Source organism: Manis javanica, chromosome 6 (genome assembly GCF_040802235.1).
Source record: "Manis javanica isolate MJ-LG chromosome 6, MJ_LKY, whole genome shotgun sequence".
In the NCBI taxonomy this organism is placed as follows: domain Eukaryota; kingdom Metazoa; phylum Chordata; class Mammalia; order Pholidota; family Manidae; genus Manis; species Manis javanica.
The window spans coordinates 19,352,271-19,371,083 of NC_133161.1; the positions used below are offsets into that span (position 1 = coordinate 19,352,271).

At 51.1% G+C, this 18,813-nt stretch overlaps 1 protein-coding gene across 2 annotated transcripts in view; it reads left to right on the forward strand.

The window, feature by feature from the left end:
• PLXNA4 (plexin A4) overlaps window positions 1-18,813 on the forward strand; it is a 432,372-nt gene that overhangs the window by 56,326 nt on the left and 357,233 nt on the right. For both annotated transcript variants that reach the window (XM_073238449.1, XM_073238450.1), the window contains exon 2: window positions 13,788-15,053. In XM_073238449.1, coding sequence (XP_073094550.1) covers window positions 13,869-15,053 — 1,185 coding nt within the window. In that variant the 5' untranslated portion in view covers window positions 13,788-13,868. The remainder of the gene's footprint in view (window positions 1-13,787; window positions 15,054-18,813) is intronic.

Genomic DNA, 18,813 nt, shown 5'->3' on the forward strand with positions numbered 1-18,813 from the left:
TGCCTTATGCAGGCCACACAGCTGGCTTCTCCATGAGCCGCTGCCGTCCATGATTCCCTTTTGCATCAACCTGCAGCTCTGCAGACACGCTTGCCCTTCCTGTCCAAAAGTGAACTTCTGGTTTCTTTGCTCCCCTGCCCTGTCCCTCCCTAGTCCTGCTCATGTCAGCAAAATGGCACTACCATCCACCGGGTACTTAAGCCCGAATCGAGGAGGTATTACAGAGTTCCCTCTCCTCCTCTCTCATCTCCATACCCACCAGCAAGCTCTGGTGGGGCACTGGCTTTTCGGTTTTCACCGCTAGCTCTGAGCCAGGCCACCATCCCCTCCGTGAACTCCTGAAGGTCCCCCATTCTTCCCGCAAACCATTCTGCACGCAGCAGCCAGACTGAGTTTGTCAGTGATAAACCCGACCGCGTTGCTCCCTTCTTGTGGCTTCCCACACCATTTGCAATGAAACTCAGATTCCTTCCCATGGCTGTAAATGCCCTTCGTTGTTTACCCTGTGCCCTGCTCTCAGACTCCATTACTCACACTTTGCACACCCACTGCCTTCCAGCCCCCAGCCTTCTGCTGCTTCCCTGCCAAGTCAGCCTCCTCCTCGGAGTTTCTGCACCTAGAAGGCCCTGTCATTTAATCTCTGTATGGCTGGCTCCTTCTCGTCTTCTGTTGAGTCTCACGTCCACTGGTCACTCCAGCTGGGGGACACCCTACCCGCAACAAGGACCTTGTATCAAATGACTATGCCTTCTTTTTTTTAAAGGTTTTAATACCCTCTGAAAATAGCTGTTTTTCTTGTTCAGTTTTCTGAATTCTCGCTATTAGGTGTAAGCTGTGTGCCATCAAAGACTTGTCTTACTCATTGTGCACCCTTGGAGCATAGGTTCCTTGTACCTGTAGTAGCAGCTGAGTAAGTGTTGTTGAACAAATGCATGAATGGACTTGGGTTATGTTCCCTGCTTGCTGCTTGGCCCTCTTACATTATCTGTTGGCCACCCAGAACTTGCCCAGGTGTGTGCCCTCCTTGGCATGAAGGAAAGGGAACTTTCTATCATATGCAACTCAGCAGGGCCTGTCAAGGGGATGGCAATCCAGAATGGTGGCATATTGTACTCTGACAGGCTGGAAGGCCTTCCTGTCCCCCAGTTACTAACTCTGCATTGGTCTGGGGCCGTCTAGACTTCTGTCCCTTCCACTTTGGATACACAGTCTTCAGTGAGGACTCTGATGGGTACCTTTCTGGTTTACAGGGAGATACTGGGTCCTTCAGGAGACCTGAGCTGTAGACGTATGAAGAACACGGCTTTGGGCAAGTCAGTGGAATTCTCTGGGTCCCAGTGTCTGCATCTGGACAGTGATAATCATGGGTTAGATAGGGATGGATAAATAGTCCTGGAGTCATGGGAGTTTATTGCACAGGAAGGAGCTTTCAGAGGGTGAGGTATTCCACACAAATAAGAGGTGGAGGTGGTGGAAGTCCAGCTGTGGGAGAGGAGGAGGTGGCAAGAGCTGGCAGGCCTTTTCCTCTCTCCGTGGAGCCCCCTTGTTCCTGTCCACCGAGTGGTGTGAGAGGTGCCCAGTCTCCTCACAGACCTCCTGGGTTTCTGCCGTGGATCTGACCTTCTCTCACACCTTGGGCCCGTCCTTGGCCTCCTGTGCCCTCAGTGACACAGCTTCTGAGCAGGCGCTGGAGAGGGGTCTCAGCAACACCCAACAGAAATCCTTCCTCTGTCTGGCTGTGCGCTGATCCTGCCTCTGTGTCCTTGTTACCTGGAGAAGGAGGATGGTACGGTCAGTGCACAGGGCAGTGTGTCAGGGCTGCTGGCGAGTGGGCCTGGCAGGGATGCTGGGCGGAGGGTGGCTTGCTGAGGGACATCTGGGTTACTGCTTTACCATGATGGGCACCTTGGAGAATGGCATCTGAATCTCTTCATTATCCTGTGCCTTGCTTGGGAAATGGTGGTGGGATGGGGGTTAACCTTTCCTTCTCCTTGCTTTGTGTGTTGCTGATAGAAATACAGAAGTGGGGTGAGGTCTCAGCACAGTGGGACAGGCAGGGGAAGAGGTATTGGGAGACGGGAATCTGTCAGTTAATTTAGAATCATTGCTGGAAACTGCACATGTCTCCCTGGTCATTTTCTCATAGGTATGTACCCAGCAGGTGGGGGAGGCAGTGTGAGCTGGTGGCACAGGTCCCCACTGCTGGGGACCCACAACCCTAAAGCACATGGGAATGAGGAGGGGGTGACAAAGAACAACCTCCTTAGGAGGAGTAACATAACCATACTACTGTTACTTGATCAAAACTGAATGTTTTTAAAATCCAGTGTTGTCACAGTGATGGAGATCATGTCCAAACTTTTAAGATATAAATCCCTCTATTCCGCTACCTCCTTCCATATTTCCAGGTAGTAGTGCCTGACCCCAAAACTTGGTTGCAGTCATTCTGAACATTTTTTTATTTTTAAGGAACGAATATAGCTCTTTTGGGCTTCCGGCTGCAGGGGAGATTTCTGCCAAGATTTGCAGCACACAGCTGAAATATGTTTTGTATTTTATGAGCTTTGGCTCATCGTGGAATTAAATAGCACTAATTACATGAATATAGACCAGCACGGGAGACAACTGTTCACTTCCTGATTTTCCCTGGAATTGAAAATGAAAGGAAGGAGGTGGAAAGACAAGGAGGGGCCTGAGGAGACAGCCCTCCCACTGGACACTGGATGAACACCAAAGTGCTGTCATTTGGCCCAAATGTGTCCAAGACAGCCTGCCACTGTTTGGTGGAATTACTGGCTTCCTTGCAGGGAGATTCTGTGGCCTGGAAGGCTGATGGCTGGGCTGCGGGAAGCAGGTTGGCTCTGATGGAGGTGGCAGTGGTGGGGGCTGGGGTCAAGGGAGGCATGTGGGGAGGGGAGTGGCAACAGGGACAGGTGCTGAGGCCCAGGGATCTGAGAGAAGTGGGCTCCCATGTGGGTGCCCCCAGAGCCCTGCACTCAACATCCTTTCTAAACCTATGGACCCTTTCTTCACTTAGGAAGGTCTGGTGAGAGATTTCATGTCTGTCTAGGAAGGGAATTTCCATTCCTTTTTCCATTTCTCTTCTTGCTAAGGGAAGGACAAGGACGGAATCACCTTATCGTGGGGTGTAAGTCAGCACTGGCATGGGGAGCTTCAGAGCTTGGAGGTCTCCTGCTGACCCTTCAGTCACCTGTCCCATGGAGGCTCCTCAGGGGCCAGGAGAAGTGAAGGCCCCCTCCCCGAAGGGTTGACTTGTTCACTGGATCAGCCTCAGTGGCACAGGCCAGTGCCTGAGCTGAGAAAGCACATCCTCCTCCAGCTGTCCTTACTGTAAGGGAGGAGATAGGTTCGAGGAGTATGGTTTAGGCCCACTTAACAGGTGAGTGGCCGCGTTCTCTGCAGGTAGGCTGTGGAATTTGACCTTAGCAGGCCCTCCTGAGGCACCCCACAATTCAAGTTTAGGCTGCTAAAAAGCCAATTTAAACAAAGATGCAGAGTCTCAAGAGAGAAAGGCCAGTGCCAACCTCTTGTATTCCAGTAAACACCACCCCAGGTGTTGTTGTCATCGCCGTTATGTGTTTCTGTTGCAAAGGTCATTTGTGGAAGCCTCCCAGTATGGACAATGGCCCACGTTCCGTGAAGCCTAAAAAGTTCTTTCTCACTTACGGATTTAGCCTGAGATGAAACTTGGTGATCTCTCTTGCCTCATCATGCTATTTCCAGAAGCATTATTTAACAGATGGGGAAACTGAGGCACCAAGGATGAAGGGCAAAGACTTAGCAGGACTGTGGCTAGTCACGATGATGGTTCCTGACACCTTGGTGGTCAGAGAGAGGAGGTTTTTAAGGGTGACTTTGACTGACATGACAACCAGTGTGAGCTAAGAACACCTGGCCCCTTCCCCTAATCGTGAGAAGACAGGGGCTTCTTGAAAGGGAAGAGCTCATTTGGGGGAAGAACCACGTGACGTGGCTTTGCTTACTGGTGCCAGGCTGGGAGCCCAGGCCGAGGATGGCAAGGTTAATGGGCTTGTGAGAATGGGCTGCTGTTCCAGATGAAAACCAGCCAGCTAAGCAAATCTTTAATTTTCTTTGCCCCAGGCCACATGCATGAGATAGGGCTACATGGAATGGTGACTGTCCCCAGCATGTGGTGGGCCCCCAACCCCTTCTCTGTTGTCCTTCCAGCAATAGTGACAATTAGTGCTCCCTTTGCCACACTTTTGGGGTGTCTTGAGCACCTCTTCATGATGTTTCTCCATGTCTGCACACCCAGAGGCAGGTGGGAATCTTTGGAAGACTGGGAGCCAGCCCCGCTGGGCAGGGCATTCCTCACGGCCTGGGCCAAGGGCTGGGAAAGGAGAGAGTGACTGCACCGATGCCAAGACCAGCTGGGGCATCTGACCCTCAAGTTCCTGCCCAGCCTGTTTCTTTAAGTGAGAAGCTGGAAAGAAGTTTATGATTCTGCCCTCCCAGCTCAGGCTGCTACTAAGACTGTTGTGTTTTTAAAGCCTCATAGCCAGACTTGGAGTAAAGAGAGTCACTGCTTAGAGACTCCCCCACCCGGAGCAGTGCCTGGAATATAAAAGGCTGCTTGCTGTAATAATAGAGTTCCATCTTGGGCTGCCTGGCCCCGCTGAAGCTGTGCTGGGAACAGCAGACTTGGCCATGGAGAGGTGGCTCTGCACCATGGGAGGGCTCCCTCAAAGCCAAGGATGGGAGGCCTGGGGGAGGGGAAACCCTATATGGGCCCCTCAGGGCTCCAGCAAGCGCCTAATCTCTGAATGGGGGTGGCTCAGACTTACCCTCCTGCAGAGGTTTCTTCCAGGCTGCTTCTGAAGGCTCTGTCCATGGTAGTCACGTTCCCCTGGCCCCCTTTCATAAACTGGGAAGAAAGGATTAAGGGAGCCCTGAGCAGCTGAGTGTGGTGCTGAATTTCCCGGGTGCTGGACTGGTTGCCTGGCAGTGCAGGAACTCCAGGTCTGCGCCTCCTCTTTACTCCCTCTTCCCCATCCTCTATGCCCTTCTCCAGCCCTATGCGCAACCAGTATGTCACGTTGCTCAGTGCTTATTGCTCAAAAGAACAGAAGCAGAAGCGGAAGCAGAGGGAGAGTGGACTAGAGGAACTGACTCCTGGGCTCATGACCTGTCCCGGCTGTTGCCTTCCGGCTCCATGCTGGGTCATGGCCAAGTCGACCCTGTTGAGTCCCCTACTTGCACAGAAGACTGTCCAGTAACAGTGCTGTGACCTTCTCTGGGGAGGACAGTTGTTTTGACTTGATTTTCCCCTTAGCGGGAGTGAAGGGTTGTGCTGTGACGCCCACACTCCCAGGTTCTTTTCCTCCTATGAATGTGACACTCAGGTCTGAGGTTGCAACAACTGTGGGGGATGGCAGTGAAGACAGGACTTGGCAGTGAAGCACAGAGGGGGCTACATGCCCATGTGGCCTTCAGAGGGCAGCCAGCTGCAGGACTAGATCAGAGATGTTACATGTAAATGTAATTCTCCAGAAAAAGAAATAAAATAACAATTCATGGTCCCCACTTCTAGAAACCAAGACTTTAAAGCGAGGAATGCAGATGGGAAAAAATGCTGGATACTCACTGAGGATGGTCTTCTGAATGCCTAGATTACGAATTGGAGTAGGAATCTAAGAAAGGCATTTGTCTGTTTTGCTAATTTGGATCAAAGGATGTCTAGTGTTTCTTGGATGAAATAGGAAGGAGATCTGTGCTGCATCCCCAGTCTGCTCATGGCCCTCAGCTGCACACAGGTATTGCCTCCCTAGTCCCCAAACTTCCTAAGGGCCACCGAGGAACACTGAGATTTTCCCACCCTGTATACATTGGCATGGTCATCTTGCCCCTGCAGGCTTGGCAACTTGCAGTCTGGCATCAGGAACAGGGAGGGGCTGGGGACAGCTAAAGAGGACTTTCTCTAGGGGCAGCCTGATGTACTATAAGCCTCAGAGCCCTGGTGGCACCCAGCCTCAGGTGTGAATCTTGCCTCTGATATGCGGCGTGCTGGCTGTGTTACTACCCAGGCCAACCCAGCATTTCAGAGCCCTGTCCCAGTAACGGTTTATTTCTTGTCTGATGTGGATGTCCCTGGTTGGTGGGAAGGCCCTTCCATCCCAAGGTTCCACCATCCAGTAGGGATGCAGAATCCTCTTTATCCAGCTGGTGAAAGGATCTGTAGAGCGGCCATTACATGTTCCTCACCTGCTTTGGTATAGAGGGTTACCATGACCCTCCTTCACTACTCGTACAGTCACCCCTGGATGCCGTGTGGAGATGCAGAGGCCGGGAAAGGGAGGCTGTGGCTGGGGACCACCTCTTACCAACAGCTTTACACCAACAGCTGTGTGGATGGGGAAGCCACATTGTGGGTGCCTAGCTGGCTCCCTGCCCCCCAGGCTTACCTGTACAAGAGATGAATCACCCACAGTGCAGCACTGCAGGGGGAAATAACGAGGTTCCTGGCTGCTAGTAGGGGCTGGGAGGTGGGGCTCTGCAGAGCTGGCCAGTGACTAGAGATGATCTCAAGGGAGGACAGCTAGAGGGTCCTTAGGAGACCTCAACTGCTGCAGGGCAGGGGTACTGTTTTCTGCCTCCATACCACTTGGACCCAGCCCGGAGCTCCTCACGTTGTGTGCGCTCACTCAACATTCATTGGCCAAATGAATGGAGGCATGCCGACTTCTAGCAACTGTGTCTCCTGTGTTATCTCGGTTTCCTTCACTGAAATTTTTTTTAGGCCCAGCTCTTTCTCCTCAGCAAGGTCTGTGCTGATTTCCTCTGCTAAACAGGGTGATGGTTCTCAAAGTCTCATTTGTGGACACAAGGCAACTTGCTATGATATTCCAGCTGGTGGGCTGGTGACTGTCATAGTAACTCATGTATGAAAGATGTACTTTCCTTGATGCATGTGGAGTCATGATTTAAGGGGACACAACTGAATATTCTAAGCAATTCTAAGCCCTGGTTTAGAGCAGGGTAGAGCCAGTGTTGTGAGTTCTGTCCCTGTGTGAACTAGGTTGTCCAGCACCAAGATTTACTTTGTAGGTATTGACATCTCATATACTCTGCTGTGAAATAGTCATTCACTTATCCATCATTCATTCATCTATACATGTATTCATCCATTCATTCAAGTGTCCCCAAACATCGGTTACATGCTTACTGTACATCAGGCTCTGGTGAAAACCACACAATTTCTGACTTCTAGGAGCTCGTATTTTAGGGAAGGGACAGCATCTTTGGGCAAATACAACAAAGTTTGTAAAACACAGGACTCTGGTGGACACTGGTTCCTATAGTAATGTAACATAGGGCGTCCTAGACCAAAGCCAGGGTCACAGGTGGCTTCATGTGAAGAATGAAGCCCTAGGTAAGGGGCCCTGGGAACAGGCATCCTGGGCACTGTAAACCACCCTGCAGGGGACATGGAAGCATGGACCTGTGGAGAACAGCCCAAGAGAGCTGCCAGCACAGCCCTCAGGCAAAAGTCTAGCAGCCAGGGAAGCACTGTGTTTGATTATGAAAGTCAGTGCACACACACACACACACACACACACACACACACACACACACTCACAGACACACCTTCACACACACCCAGTCTCACCTGTGGTAAAGCCTCACTCTTTGCAAAATTCTAGTTTATATCTCTGGGCAGTGGACACAGATCTCTTTGGCATGCTACCTTCCTCCTGTGCAGGAAGAGTCTGTCAGAGAGGGTGTGGTGAGACACTTTACTCTTTTAGCCAGAAGCCTGGCTTCTTCTGGGTATGGGTGAGGAGTCTTTCACCAGAACACACACTGGCTTATGCCAAAGGAGAACCTTTGGCTCATGTAACTGGAAAGCACAAGCATAGAGCTAAGGTTGGCACCCCTGGTCTACTTGTGTGTGATGTCCGCCGGACCTGGGGCCCAGGCTTCCAACCTCTGGCTCCGTTCTGCTCTCCTTAGTCCTTTGGCTTCATTCTCTTCAGGCCCCCAACCCCACCTTCTTCCCTGTGGTTACAAGAGGGTGCCCACAGTTCTTGGGCCTGCACCTCTCCCAAAGTCTGTTGCTTTTGGAGATTCTGATCCCACCAGGCACCATCCCTGAACCAATCATTGTGACCCCCCCAACCCCATCTGCCCACAACGCCTCCCACTCCGGGCTTATGGTTTGGGCCCAGGTGATGTAACTTCCTAGAACTAGGGATGGAGTTGATTCCCCCAGAAGCTTTGGGCTGAGAGAGGGTAAAGGGGTGGATCCCCAGAGGATAAATGAATGGTAGCAAAACAGCAGATGTCCACTATTTCTATCTTTAACAGTGTCTTTCAAAATTTTTATGACCATGACTGTATTAGTCAAGGTTCTCCAGAGAAACAGAAATAATAGAAGCTATCTATCTATTGAGAGATTTATGTTTTTTGAGGAATTGAGTCATGCAATTATGGAAGCTCCCAGTCCAAAGTCTGCAGGGTCGGCTACAGGCTAGAGACTCAGAGGAGAGTCCGTGATGAAGGCCAGATCCAAAGGCAGGCTGTGGGCACAGTTCCCTCTGGCTCAGGGGAGGTCAGTCTTTTGCTCTATTCAGTCTTTGACTGATTGGATGGCTACTCACATTATAAGAGAGGAGTCTGGTTTACTCGAAGTCCACTGATTTAAACGTTAATCTCATTTAAAACACCCTCACAGAGACATCCAAAAAAATATCTGGGCTCTGTGGCCCAGCCAACTTGACATACAATTAACCACCACAATGACCAAAGTAAAAATAAGTTTGCATCAAACTCAATACACACACAGGTATGGCTGGAACAGAAGTCTCACTAAGTTGTGCTTGTCCTTCCTAAATGTGACATACTCTGATTTTTCTCTTCTATTTAATTTCATAAAAAAAACACATGTGACCCACTCAGTTGGTGGATCGATGGATGAGGACTTGTCTCTCGATACGCTATCCTAAAAGGCATTCTCTGAATGTTCTGTGATCTCATAGCAAAGACTCTAGGGATTAGGGCTCCGTCCAGAGGGTCAGGGATGGCACAGTGGAAAGCCGAGGGAGACCTGCAGAGTTTTCCAGGTCCCAGCAAGACTGTATGTGACCTCAGCCAGGACCTGTACCTGCTCACACTGCAGTTTCCTTATCAGTAGAGGTAAATGTACAAATAGCTCTCCTACCCAGGGTTGTCATGAACAATAAAATGAGAACAAGGTAATGTACATGAAAACACTTTGTAAACTCGAAGGTAATTTTGTGAGGTAATTGCTATTTTAAACTACTCTGTAATAACTTTCTTCTCTACCACTCAGGAGCCTGAGAGGATGGTGCTATTTCATGAAAATTAGTTTGAGCTCTTCAGCACTTGCCACTTAAAACAAAGACAGCCCCAATTTCTTTAATCAAAATGATGATCAGCTTCTAAAAATGAGTCCCATCTCCCCTGAGATCACTCAGAATTAAATTCTGATTTCAAAGAAGGGAAAACTGGAGTGTGTTTGGGTTGGATTCAGAGCCTTCATTTCTCTTGCCTTCTCACCACTTGCCCCTCTGCAGAGCTCAGTGAGTCCTTGGGCTATCTCGGGGTGACTCAGGGACATTGCACGGCTTTAAGAATCAGAGTTGGGCTGAATGCTACTTCCAATGCTCTGTTTTAAAACCAGCGAATTGATTTCTGAGGAAGGAATGGTGGGGAGGACCTGGAGTCAGGATGAGGATTTCCTAGGTTGGGGTTGCCCTGGCATCCATTCCTAGGATGGAAGCCCTGGCATGGGAATCATTCTGGAAGTCCATCCTTTCTGGAACAGAGCAGCCTTGGGCAGCCCCAGGGTAGGGTGGAGGGGCTGGCAGCTCTGCCCACCTGGGGGTCTGGAGCTGGGGTGGGAGCTGCTCTTGGGTCACCCCTGCAGTGATGCCCAGTAGGGTGCTTGGAGAGGGAGGCTGGAGCCCACACCCCTGCTTGTTCCCTTTCTCTTCCACTTCTCTGTTATTTGTTTCCTAATCAGTCCCTTCCGTGGTATGTAAAATGAGAGGCTGGTTATTCCTATCACACATTATTGTTTTCTGTGGGTTCCCCCCCTTGCAGGCACGGTAATTTCACCATTCCCAGATGAGGGTGATAACTATTTGAGATGCATAACTGTGTCTCATTTCAGTGCCTAATAGAAGATGGAGAATGAGCCCCGGCACCTTTCTGCTCAGTAAATTCATAATTACAGGCTTCCTCGTCTCGCCTCTTGCAAACTAGAGAACTGTTGATTGGCTTGGGGTCTGTGAGTGTGTACAGTAAGAGGCGGGTGTGGCAGATACGCTTACCCCATGCCTGCAGGGTCTCATGCAGGGACTGCCGAAAGTTCCCTGCAGAGGATTGCTGGCTGAGCCGTGACCTGCCCCTGCCTGTCTTGAATGAGAATGACCAGCCCTCCTCCAATTTGTTATTGGCGGTGATGTCCCGAGAGCTGCACTAGCCAGCAGAGCATAGGGCACCCAAAGAGCAGGCTCCTCCGGACCCAGGGCAGGGAGCAGATGCCGAGTGGGTTCAGATAAAGTTGGGAGACGGGCCTCGGGGAGTGGGAAGGGCACTGGCCTGGGAGTCCAGAGACCCAAGAGTAATGCCCTCCCCACCTTGAATTCACCATGTGCCCTGCATGTCATTTAACTTCCCTGGAGCACAACTTCCCTGTCTTTTAAGTCATGGATTGGGAGTCTAAACTGGATTATCTGCTTCCAATCAAAAACTTCTGGATTCTTCTCTGATACTGGATTTGCACAGACAATTCAATATGAATCATCCTGACTTCTCATCACTCTAATTGAGATGGTGCCTTTAGGTACTATCCTAATCTTTTTCATTTTATTTCAATCTTATCCACAACTACTATTTAATAAGCACTTACTTTGGTCCAGGCCAAGGCCTGTGCCAGGCACTTTCCAGCCATGAACACTTTTAGAGGTATGTAGTGGTGCCTGACTGATAGCCATTACCTGTCAGGTTACGCTTGTGGGTCCCAGAGGCTTTGCTTCCTCCTACGGAGCTCATGGGGCAGTAATGTTGGGTGATATCCTGGGATTTCTCTGTTTGGGGACTTGTGTGAATTAAAAAGGGCTTCCACATGCTCTGTATTCTGGACCCTGAAATTGTGCATTTCAGGGAAGAGCACAGTTTTGCAGTGATACAAACCTGGATTTCAACCCCAATTCTGCCACTTATTAGCACCAGGCCCTTGCAGAGCTAAAGCTGCCCCACCTGAAAGTGGGTAAAATCACCCAGCAAACTGTTGTATGATTAGGTGGGCTAATCTATGTGGCAAGCATTGAACCTGGGTTACAGTAAATAGTCCAGGTACTAGTATTCTTTTCATCTACCCCCTCTTTTCTCCAGTCAGAAAACAGTGCTTGAGTCTCCACTATGTATGCCAGGCATGAGCCTGGTACTGTGGGCTCATTAGTGAGCAGGGCAGGCCCTCCCTGCCCTCAGGGAGCCCACAGCCCTCAGCTCCAAACGCAGTTCTTTCTGCAAAGGCCAAATCCAGGGAAATGTGAGGGCCTGCGCTCTTTTCCTTCAAGTTTCTTTCTCAGCACCATGCATCTTAGTCTCAGCCTGGCAGGGGCACCGTGGCGAGGCTTATGGCCTCTCTTCCCTGCCCTGCCTTCTACCAACTCTCATGAACCATGTGCTCAGGAGACTCCTGGTGTATTGCTGTTTGACATGCCCTCACTTTTCTAGGCTGGTCCCTCCCCAGGGGGCCCTTCCCTTCTGGTCTGATGGGCTCACCAGGTTCCTGGCTCGGCCCGGAGGCTGCCCCCTCGCCGAGGCCCCCCCAGCCTTCGCTTTGCTCCTCACTCGAGCTCATCTCTCCCTCCGTCCTCCCTCACAGCACTTTTCGCCACCTGAGTAATTTAGCTTTGGGTGGCGTCTGCCTGACCGGAGTCCAAGTCCTCAGAGGGCCCGATCCAGCCTCAGCTGTCCCCGGATCCCATGGCATCTCGCACATCTTCTGTGTGCCCTGAGCAAACGTGTGCCATGTGGGGGAATGAATGGTGGCCCTTGACTTGCAGGAGTGTTGTTAGTTGTAGGGAGCACCATCTGCTGAGTCTTCCCCCTCTGACGTTTACTTGAGAAGACCTGTGGTTTCACTGGGATTTGATGTCAAGTCTGTTTTCCTCTTTCTCCTCCTGGTTTCCATCTAACCTTGCACTCTCCCTGCTAGGGGCTTTCCTGTTGCTCAGTGGTCTACTTCTTCCCATCACCCCATTTTTGAGGCATTTCGGGTGAATGAGAGAAATTCCACAGAGCCGCGCGAGGCCCTCAAATACAACGTAGGACATTCCTTCCCTAATTTCGCCCAAACTGGAAGAAATACACAGCTGTCCTCTGGAAACACACACAGAAAACATCTTGAATAGAAATGAATGAGGTCATTAGGATGGAAAGCTATTTGATCCACGAGGAGTTATTTATTTATTTACTTACTTGACCACTTTTTAAAGCATTTGTTTTCTCCCTTTAATGAAAACCTCTCAGAGGAGGTCCCACTATGGGAGGCAGCCAAGATCTGCCTCATTAAAATGACAGCAGAGCTCAGAGCTGGGCAGTGTACCCAGAGGACCTGTTTGCTACCATGGTGTGAAGGGATCCAGGGCATGGGTTTTTAATTTGGCCTCGTGCCCTGTCCAGCAATGGGAGGCACAAGGAGAAGCTTCTCCTGTAGTTGGTGCAGTCTTGGGGCCAGAGCTGCCATCCGTAGCCCCCAAGAAGGAGCTGTTTAAAATCCTCAGCTGCATATAAACAGTAACTGTGTATATAACCACCTGTGCCAGCCCCAGGTAAGCTGGTTTAGCAGCTAAGAATGAGAACCTGCTACGGGCTTGCATGGTCTGGGTGTGATTCCACCTCTAGAGCTTTTAGCTGTGCAAGTTACATAACTTCCCTAAGCTGTAAAGTGACGATAGTGATACTACTTACTTTGGAGGTCTGCGAGTCAGGGTCCCAGCAGGAAACAGCACATCCAAATTAGGTCATTTGTGCAAAGATTAATCAAAGAGGTCTTCACAAAGGTGTGGCTCCTTAGGAGGCAGGGTGGTATTGGGGGATAGGAACAGTGAGGTCCCATAACCTTGTCTAGAACCACGTGGGGGTGGGCAGGAGGTGGCACATGGAGCCTGGACATAGAGAGGCAGCGTGGAGAGGCCTGCCGGGAGCCCTGCGACCTGTGGGTGGGTGTGGCAGCCAGTGCAGGCAGCACACCTCTGCTCCCCCATCCTCTCCCCCTCCCACCAGCCCTCTGCAGATGCTCCCACTGGCAGCACCTGATGAGGCCCGAAGGTATGGTCCACACAGGTCAGCCTCCTGAGTGCTGAGAAGGGCAGGGAGTGGACCTGAGGGATGGTGAGGATACCCAACACTGAAAGGTTTCTCAGGTGAAATGAGACAGTCTCTGGAAGGTGCTGGACAGTGACTGACACAGAGTCAGGCATTCGGCAGGCAATGGCTGCTCATCATCATCGTCATTATTGTCACTGTCCTCATTGTTACCATCACTACTGTTGTTGCTATTATCAGTGCTGAAGTACTCTCCATCCCCGGCTGCCACCCAGCTCTGGCTGTCCCACACACCCATGGGGGCAGCGTCCCTTGGCCTCCAGCTTTCCCAGGGAAATTCTGTTCTAGAAGGTGCGGAATGCTTTGAGGGTTCGGCCAGATAAGATATGGGGTGAGGCTAAACCGCTCCTCTGGTGTCCAGTGTCACATGTTTCCTCTTCCCACAGGGAGCCCTCACTCCTGAGTCCTGGGCCTCTGAGGAGACCCCTGTGCCGAGTACTACTGTGCCGTGAGGACCCATCTCTGAAATGAAAGCCATGCCTTGGAACTGGACTTGTCTGCTCTCCCATCTCCTGATGGTAGGGATGGGCTCCTCCACTCTGCTCCCCCGACAGCCGCCCCCGCTATCCCAGAAGCGGTCTTTTGTCACATTCCGTGGAGAGCCTGCCGAGGGCTTCAACCACCTGGTGGTGGATGAAAGGACCGGGCACATTTACCTGGGGGCCGTCAACCGGATCTATAAGCTCTCCAGTGACCTGAAGGTCTTGGTGACCCACCAGACAGGGCCAGATGAGGACAACCCCAAGTGCTACCCACCCCGCATCGTCCAGACATGCCATGAGCCCCTTACCACCACCAACAATGTCAACAAGATGCTCCTGATCGACTATAAGGAGAACAGGCTGATTGCCTGTGGGAGCCTCTACCAGGGTATCTGCAAGCTCTTGAGGTTGGAGGACCTCTTCAAGCTCGGGGAGCCCTTTCACAAGAAGGAACACTACCTGTCGGGGGTCAACGAGAGTGGCTCGGTCTTTGGAGTGATCGTCTCCTACAGCAACCTGGACGACAAGCTCTTCATTGCCACGGCAGTGGACGGGAAGCCGGAGTATTTCCCTACCATCTCGAGCCGGAAGCTGACTAAGAACTCAGAGGCAGACGGCATGTTCGCTTATGTCTTCCATGATGAGTTTGTGGCCTCGATGATTAAGATCCCTTCAGATACCTTCACTGTCATCCCTGACTTTGACATCTACTATGTCTATGGCTTCAGCAGTGGCAACTTTGTTTACTTTTTGACCCTCCAGCCTGAGATGGTGTCACCCCCAGGCTCCACTACAAAGGAACAGGTTTATACGTCCAAGCTCGTGAGGCTTTGCAAGGAGGACACTGCCTTCAATTCCTATGTGGAGGTGCCCATTGGCTGTGAGCGCAGCGGGGTGGAGTACCGCTTGCTGCAGGCTGCTTACCTGTCCAAGGCTGGGGCCGTGCTCGCCCGGACCCTCGGAGTACGTCCTGAGGACGACCTCCTCTTCACCGTCTTCTCCAAGGGCCAGAAGCGGAAAATGAAATCCCTGGATGAGTCGGCCCTGTGCATCTTCATCTTGAAGCAGATCAATGACCGCATTAAGGAGCGTCTGCAGTCCTGCTACCGGGGCGAGGGCACACTGGACCTGGCCTGGCTCAAGGTGAAGGACATTCCCTGCAGCAGCGCGGTGAGTCGGGGAGGGCCTGTGGGCATGGTGTGGAGGGAGGACCCCAGCCTGAGGCCTCTGTGGGGTGTGAATCACCTGTCCCATTTCAAGGATATCTGATTTCACTGGACTCAGATCATCACCAGCAGAGCATGCTGTCACTATGACACTGGGTCAGAGCTGGAGCTAACACACAGAGTTCCTATCAGGGCACTTTTCTCTATTCCATATTGGCTCACTGGTTACAGGAGGGAGTGCTAGGAATAGGCGGAAATTGGGGTGCGTAGGTGCCATAAGCACCAGGCATTGCTGACGGCTAGATCGTCACATGCTGCATCCTGCTTCTTCCTACAAGGTCTGCGAATCACTCCTAGTAGATAAAACTACTTAGGGGAGTGAAGGGGCCTTAGAAAAGAACCATTTCTGGGATAATGGAGCCAACCATTCCACATTTGGGATAGATCTAGAACTTCAGGAGATTTATGTTTTTTAGCCCCTTGTGTACCTTTAGGAAATGGCAAAATGAGAACAGAAGAAATAGGGTGAGAGTCCAGGGCACATAGAGGGGCAAGCAGAGCTTGCTTAAGGGAGTGTATTGATGAGGTGTTTTTTGTGTGCTCAGTGCCACGACAAAGCCACCTCCCAGCTGGGCAGCAGCCAGGAACAGCACTGGGTGACCGGAATACTGAAGGAGACCAGAGGGAGGGAGAGTGATGGGTCGGTTAGGAGGCCCTCCAGGGACCAGTGGAGCCTGAGGGACATACCGGACCTCAGCTGCTGCCCTGCTGGGTGACTTCAGGTGCAACAGGTGACACAGCCTCCTGCCTTCCCAGCCTGACTCACTTGTGACCCCACGGGAAGAGCATCTGCTTTCCTATGACTTGATTTCTGTTCATTTTTAAAATGGTCCAGTTTTTTTTCCTCTCAATTATTCTTGGGGGGCTTAGCTGTTCACATCTTCTATGTCCTGGATCATTCTCCTTTCCTCCTTTTCTTTTTAATTGTCCATTAAAAGAATTATGAACCTAGTTTGAGAAAAAGCTATCTTGTAATCTTAATGTAGAGAGAGGAAAAAAATTCACACACCAGGTAGAAGAATGCATTGGCACAGATGTGATTCCTGACTCCTAATCTTTGATTGACTTACAAGGTGTTAGTTTCCCTTCATGAAGTAGCGCTACTTGCCAAGCAGATCTCAGTGGGCACTGGGACCCACGCCACCCAGCATGTACCAGGGGATGTCCCCTGGAGACCCTCTGGTCTAGACCTTCACTCTGAGGCCCAGCAAGGTGAATGGATCGCCCAAGGTCACATATCTTGTGAGTGAGTGGCAGAGATAGCACTTGAGAACCCTCCTCGCCTTCATCGCCACATTTGCACACACACCCTCCCCTACACACCCCTGTGTACACATATGCGATGGTACCCTCACAAGCATGCACACGGGCACCCTGTGTCAGAAAATGGCAAGTTTATGCTGTACACTTGCTAAACACTGGTTCTTTTGAGATCAGAGTGGTGGTGGCTTTTATTATTTTTTTGGTGGACACTCCTTTGTAGAAAACTTGATCAAACCCTGTCTTTTCGGGCAATGCTTTTGGGAGTAAAACCAGCTGCCGAGATCAGCCTGGCTGCCCGTGGGCAGGCATTTGTCCCCCACTTGCTCCCTGCCATGATACACAGAGCAAAGTTCATCAGGGACGGCAGCAGGCCCTCACACTGCGTGGTGGCCTTGGAGAGAACAGAGGGCAAACAGCTTTGGAAGACAGGCTGATGCCAGGATGGGGAGGAATGGAGCCAGATAACAAGCATTTGATTTTTATTTGGCTTTAATTAGCTCTTTCAAGTTAGAGGCAAGTTCAGGACTGAGAGCAGAAGGGAAGAGGCCAGAAACTCCGCACAGGGCCGGGGCTGTCTCCCCCAGCCGGTCTGAAAGGCCACATCGGCTTTTAAGGCACCGTGTCAGTTTCCTTTGATTCGGCCGGGACTCCAGTTACTTTGCTCCAGTGCTCGGCTACGGTTCATTTGGCCTCGGCGGAGAGCCCATGTGTCACTGCCACCAGCCAGGCCAGGCGCCTGAGCCCACTCATGAGCCTTTGTGGGCACACTGTCTGTAAATCCAGCTTTTCCTCCACCCACTCATGTAGCTGTTGGGTTCCTTTCCTTTTCCCCTTCCTGCCTTGAGTCAGGGATGGACAACATGAACTCCAGCATTTTCTTTTGCCTCTGGGTCCAAGATTGTCTTGAGACCTAGAAAATGGAACTAAATCTCAGATGGCCTCTGTCCCATGGCATTCCAGCTGTAGGAAAATGGAGGAGGGACGTGTAAGGTCAAGGAGACTGACTTTCAGGACTTGTGTTTTGTAGGGTAAGGGTTTCCTGTGGTTTTTAGCATAGTTACAACTCCAAGAACTTGGAAAGGGGGTGTGATTAGCGGTTCATTTATCAAATTGAGATATAGCTGACATACACCATTGTATTAGTTTCAGGTGTTTAACAATGATTTGATACTTATATATATTGTGAAATGAGCACTCCAGTAAGTCTAGGTAACCACATATAATTAACAGTTTTGTTCTTGTGATGCGTACTTTTAAGACCTACTCTCACAGCAACTTCCAAAATACAACAGAGTAGATTAACTGCAGCCACCGTGTGGCACATTACAATCCCAGATTTTATAATTGGAGGTTTGAACCTTTCACCCAGTGACTCATTTTTATCGTCCCTAAGCTAGAACGCTTGTCCTGTGGTACTCTTCAGACTCTTCTCCATTTCTTGGGACTCACATTCCTTCCGTGAATCATGCCTCCAGAGCTCAGAGCTGGGAGCAGCATAAGCCCTGGGCCCCTGGCCCCATCACTGGGTCTCAGCAGCCTTGTCCAGGGAAGGCGGGTGGGGTGGGAAGAGAACACCTGTGTGCACTCGGCCTGCCATGCCTCGGGGTATCCAGGGAGCCACGTGGTGGGCCACAGTCTGGTGACGCCGCAGAGGGAGCAGCATTGGACTATGGGGCTGGAACCTCGGACTGTGGGCCCCCAGAGAGCTCCTTGTTGTTTATATTGCAGGTGAGTCAAGGAGGCTGGCCAAGCCCACATCAGAGATAAGTACTGGCCAGCCAGGAGTGAGTGGCCTCCTCATGGGAATGTGTCACTGCAAATGTAAATGCATGTCGCAAACACAAATCCCTGAGTGGGTGTTGGGTGGAGAGGTTGGGGAAGCAGCCTGGGTGTCTTCCAGTGCTTGGGGGGCATGGAAGCTGCATCTACCTTTGCCTTTTGGGCCATTCTTTTCCTGTGTTTTACCCAACCTGAATGGAAGGTGGTATCTAAGAAAAAATGGGCTAGCATCTGAAAATTGCCCTAAGGACCTGATGGGCATGGGCAGAAGGAGGGTCCTAGAGGGATCAGCTAGGGGTCCCAGTTTGTCTTGATATTCAGGGAACTGAAGACCAATCTGAGGCCCTTTGCTGATGAGCATCTAGGTGTGTTGATGATAATGATGTAATTTCTGTTTCTGCTGCTCAGCACTGGGATGGTCTCTTCTTTGGTCCCTTGAAGGCTGCCATCCAGGCTTCTGAAACCTTCTGTCTGTAGATCATATAACAATTGGGATGAGGAGCTTGGCTTCTGTCGTGTGCTCTGGCCCTGGGTAGGCCAGGGTGACGGCTCCCAGCACTTTGCTCCCTACCTGGACTGGGGCACCCAGGCTGGAGAGCATGCTGTTGTGAGTCAAGTCTCTTGTGTTCCACATGGACCAAGAGGCCTGGCATCCCAGTGTT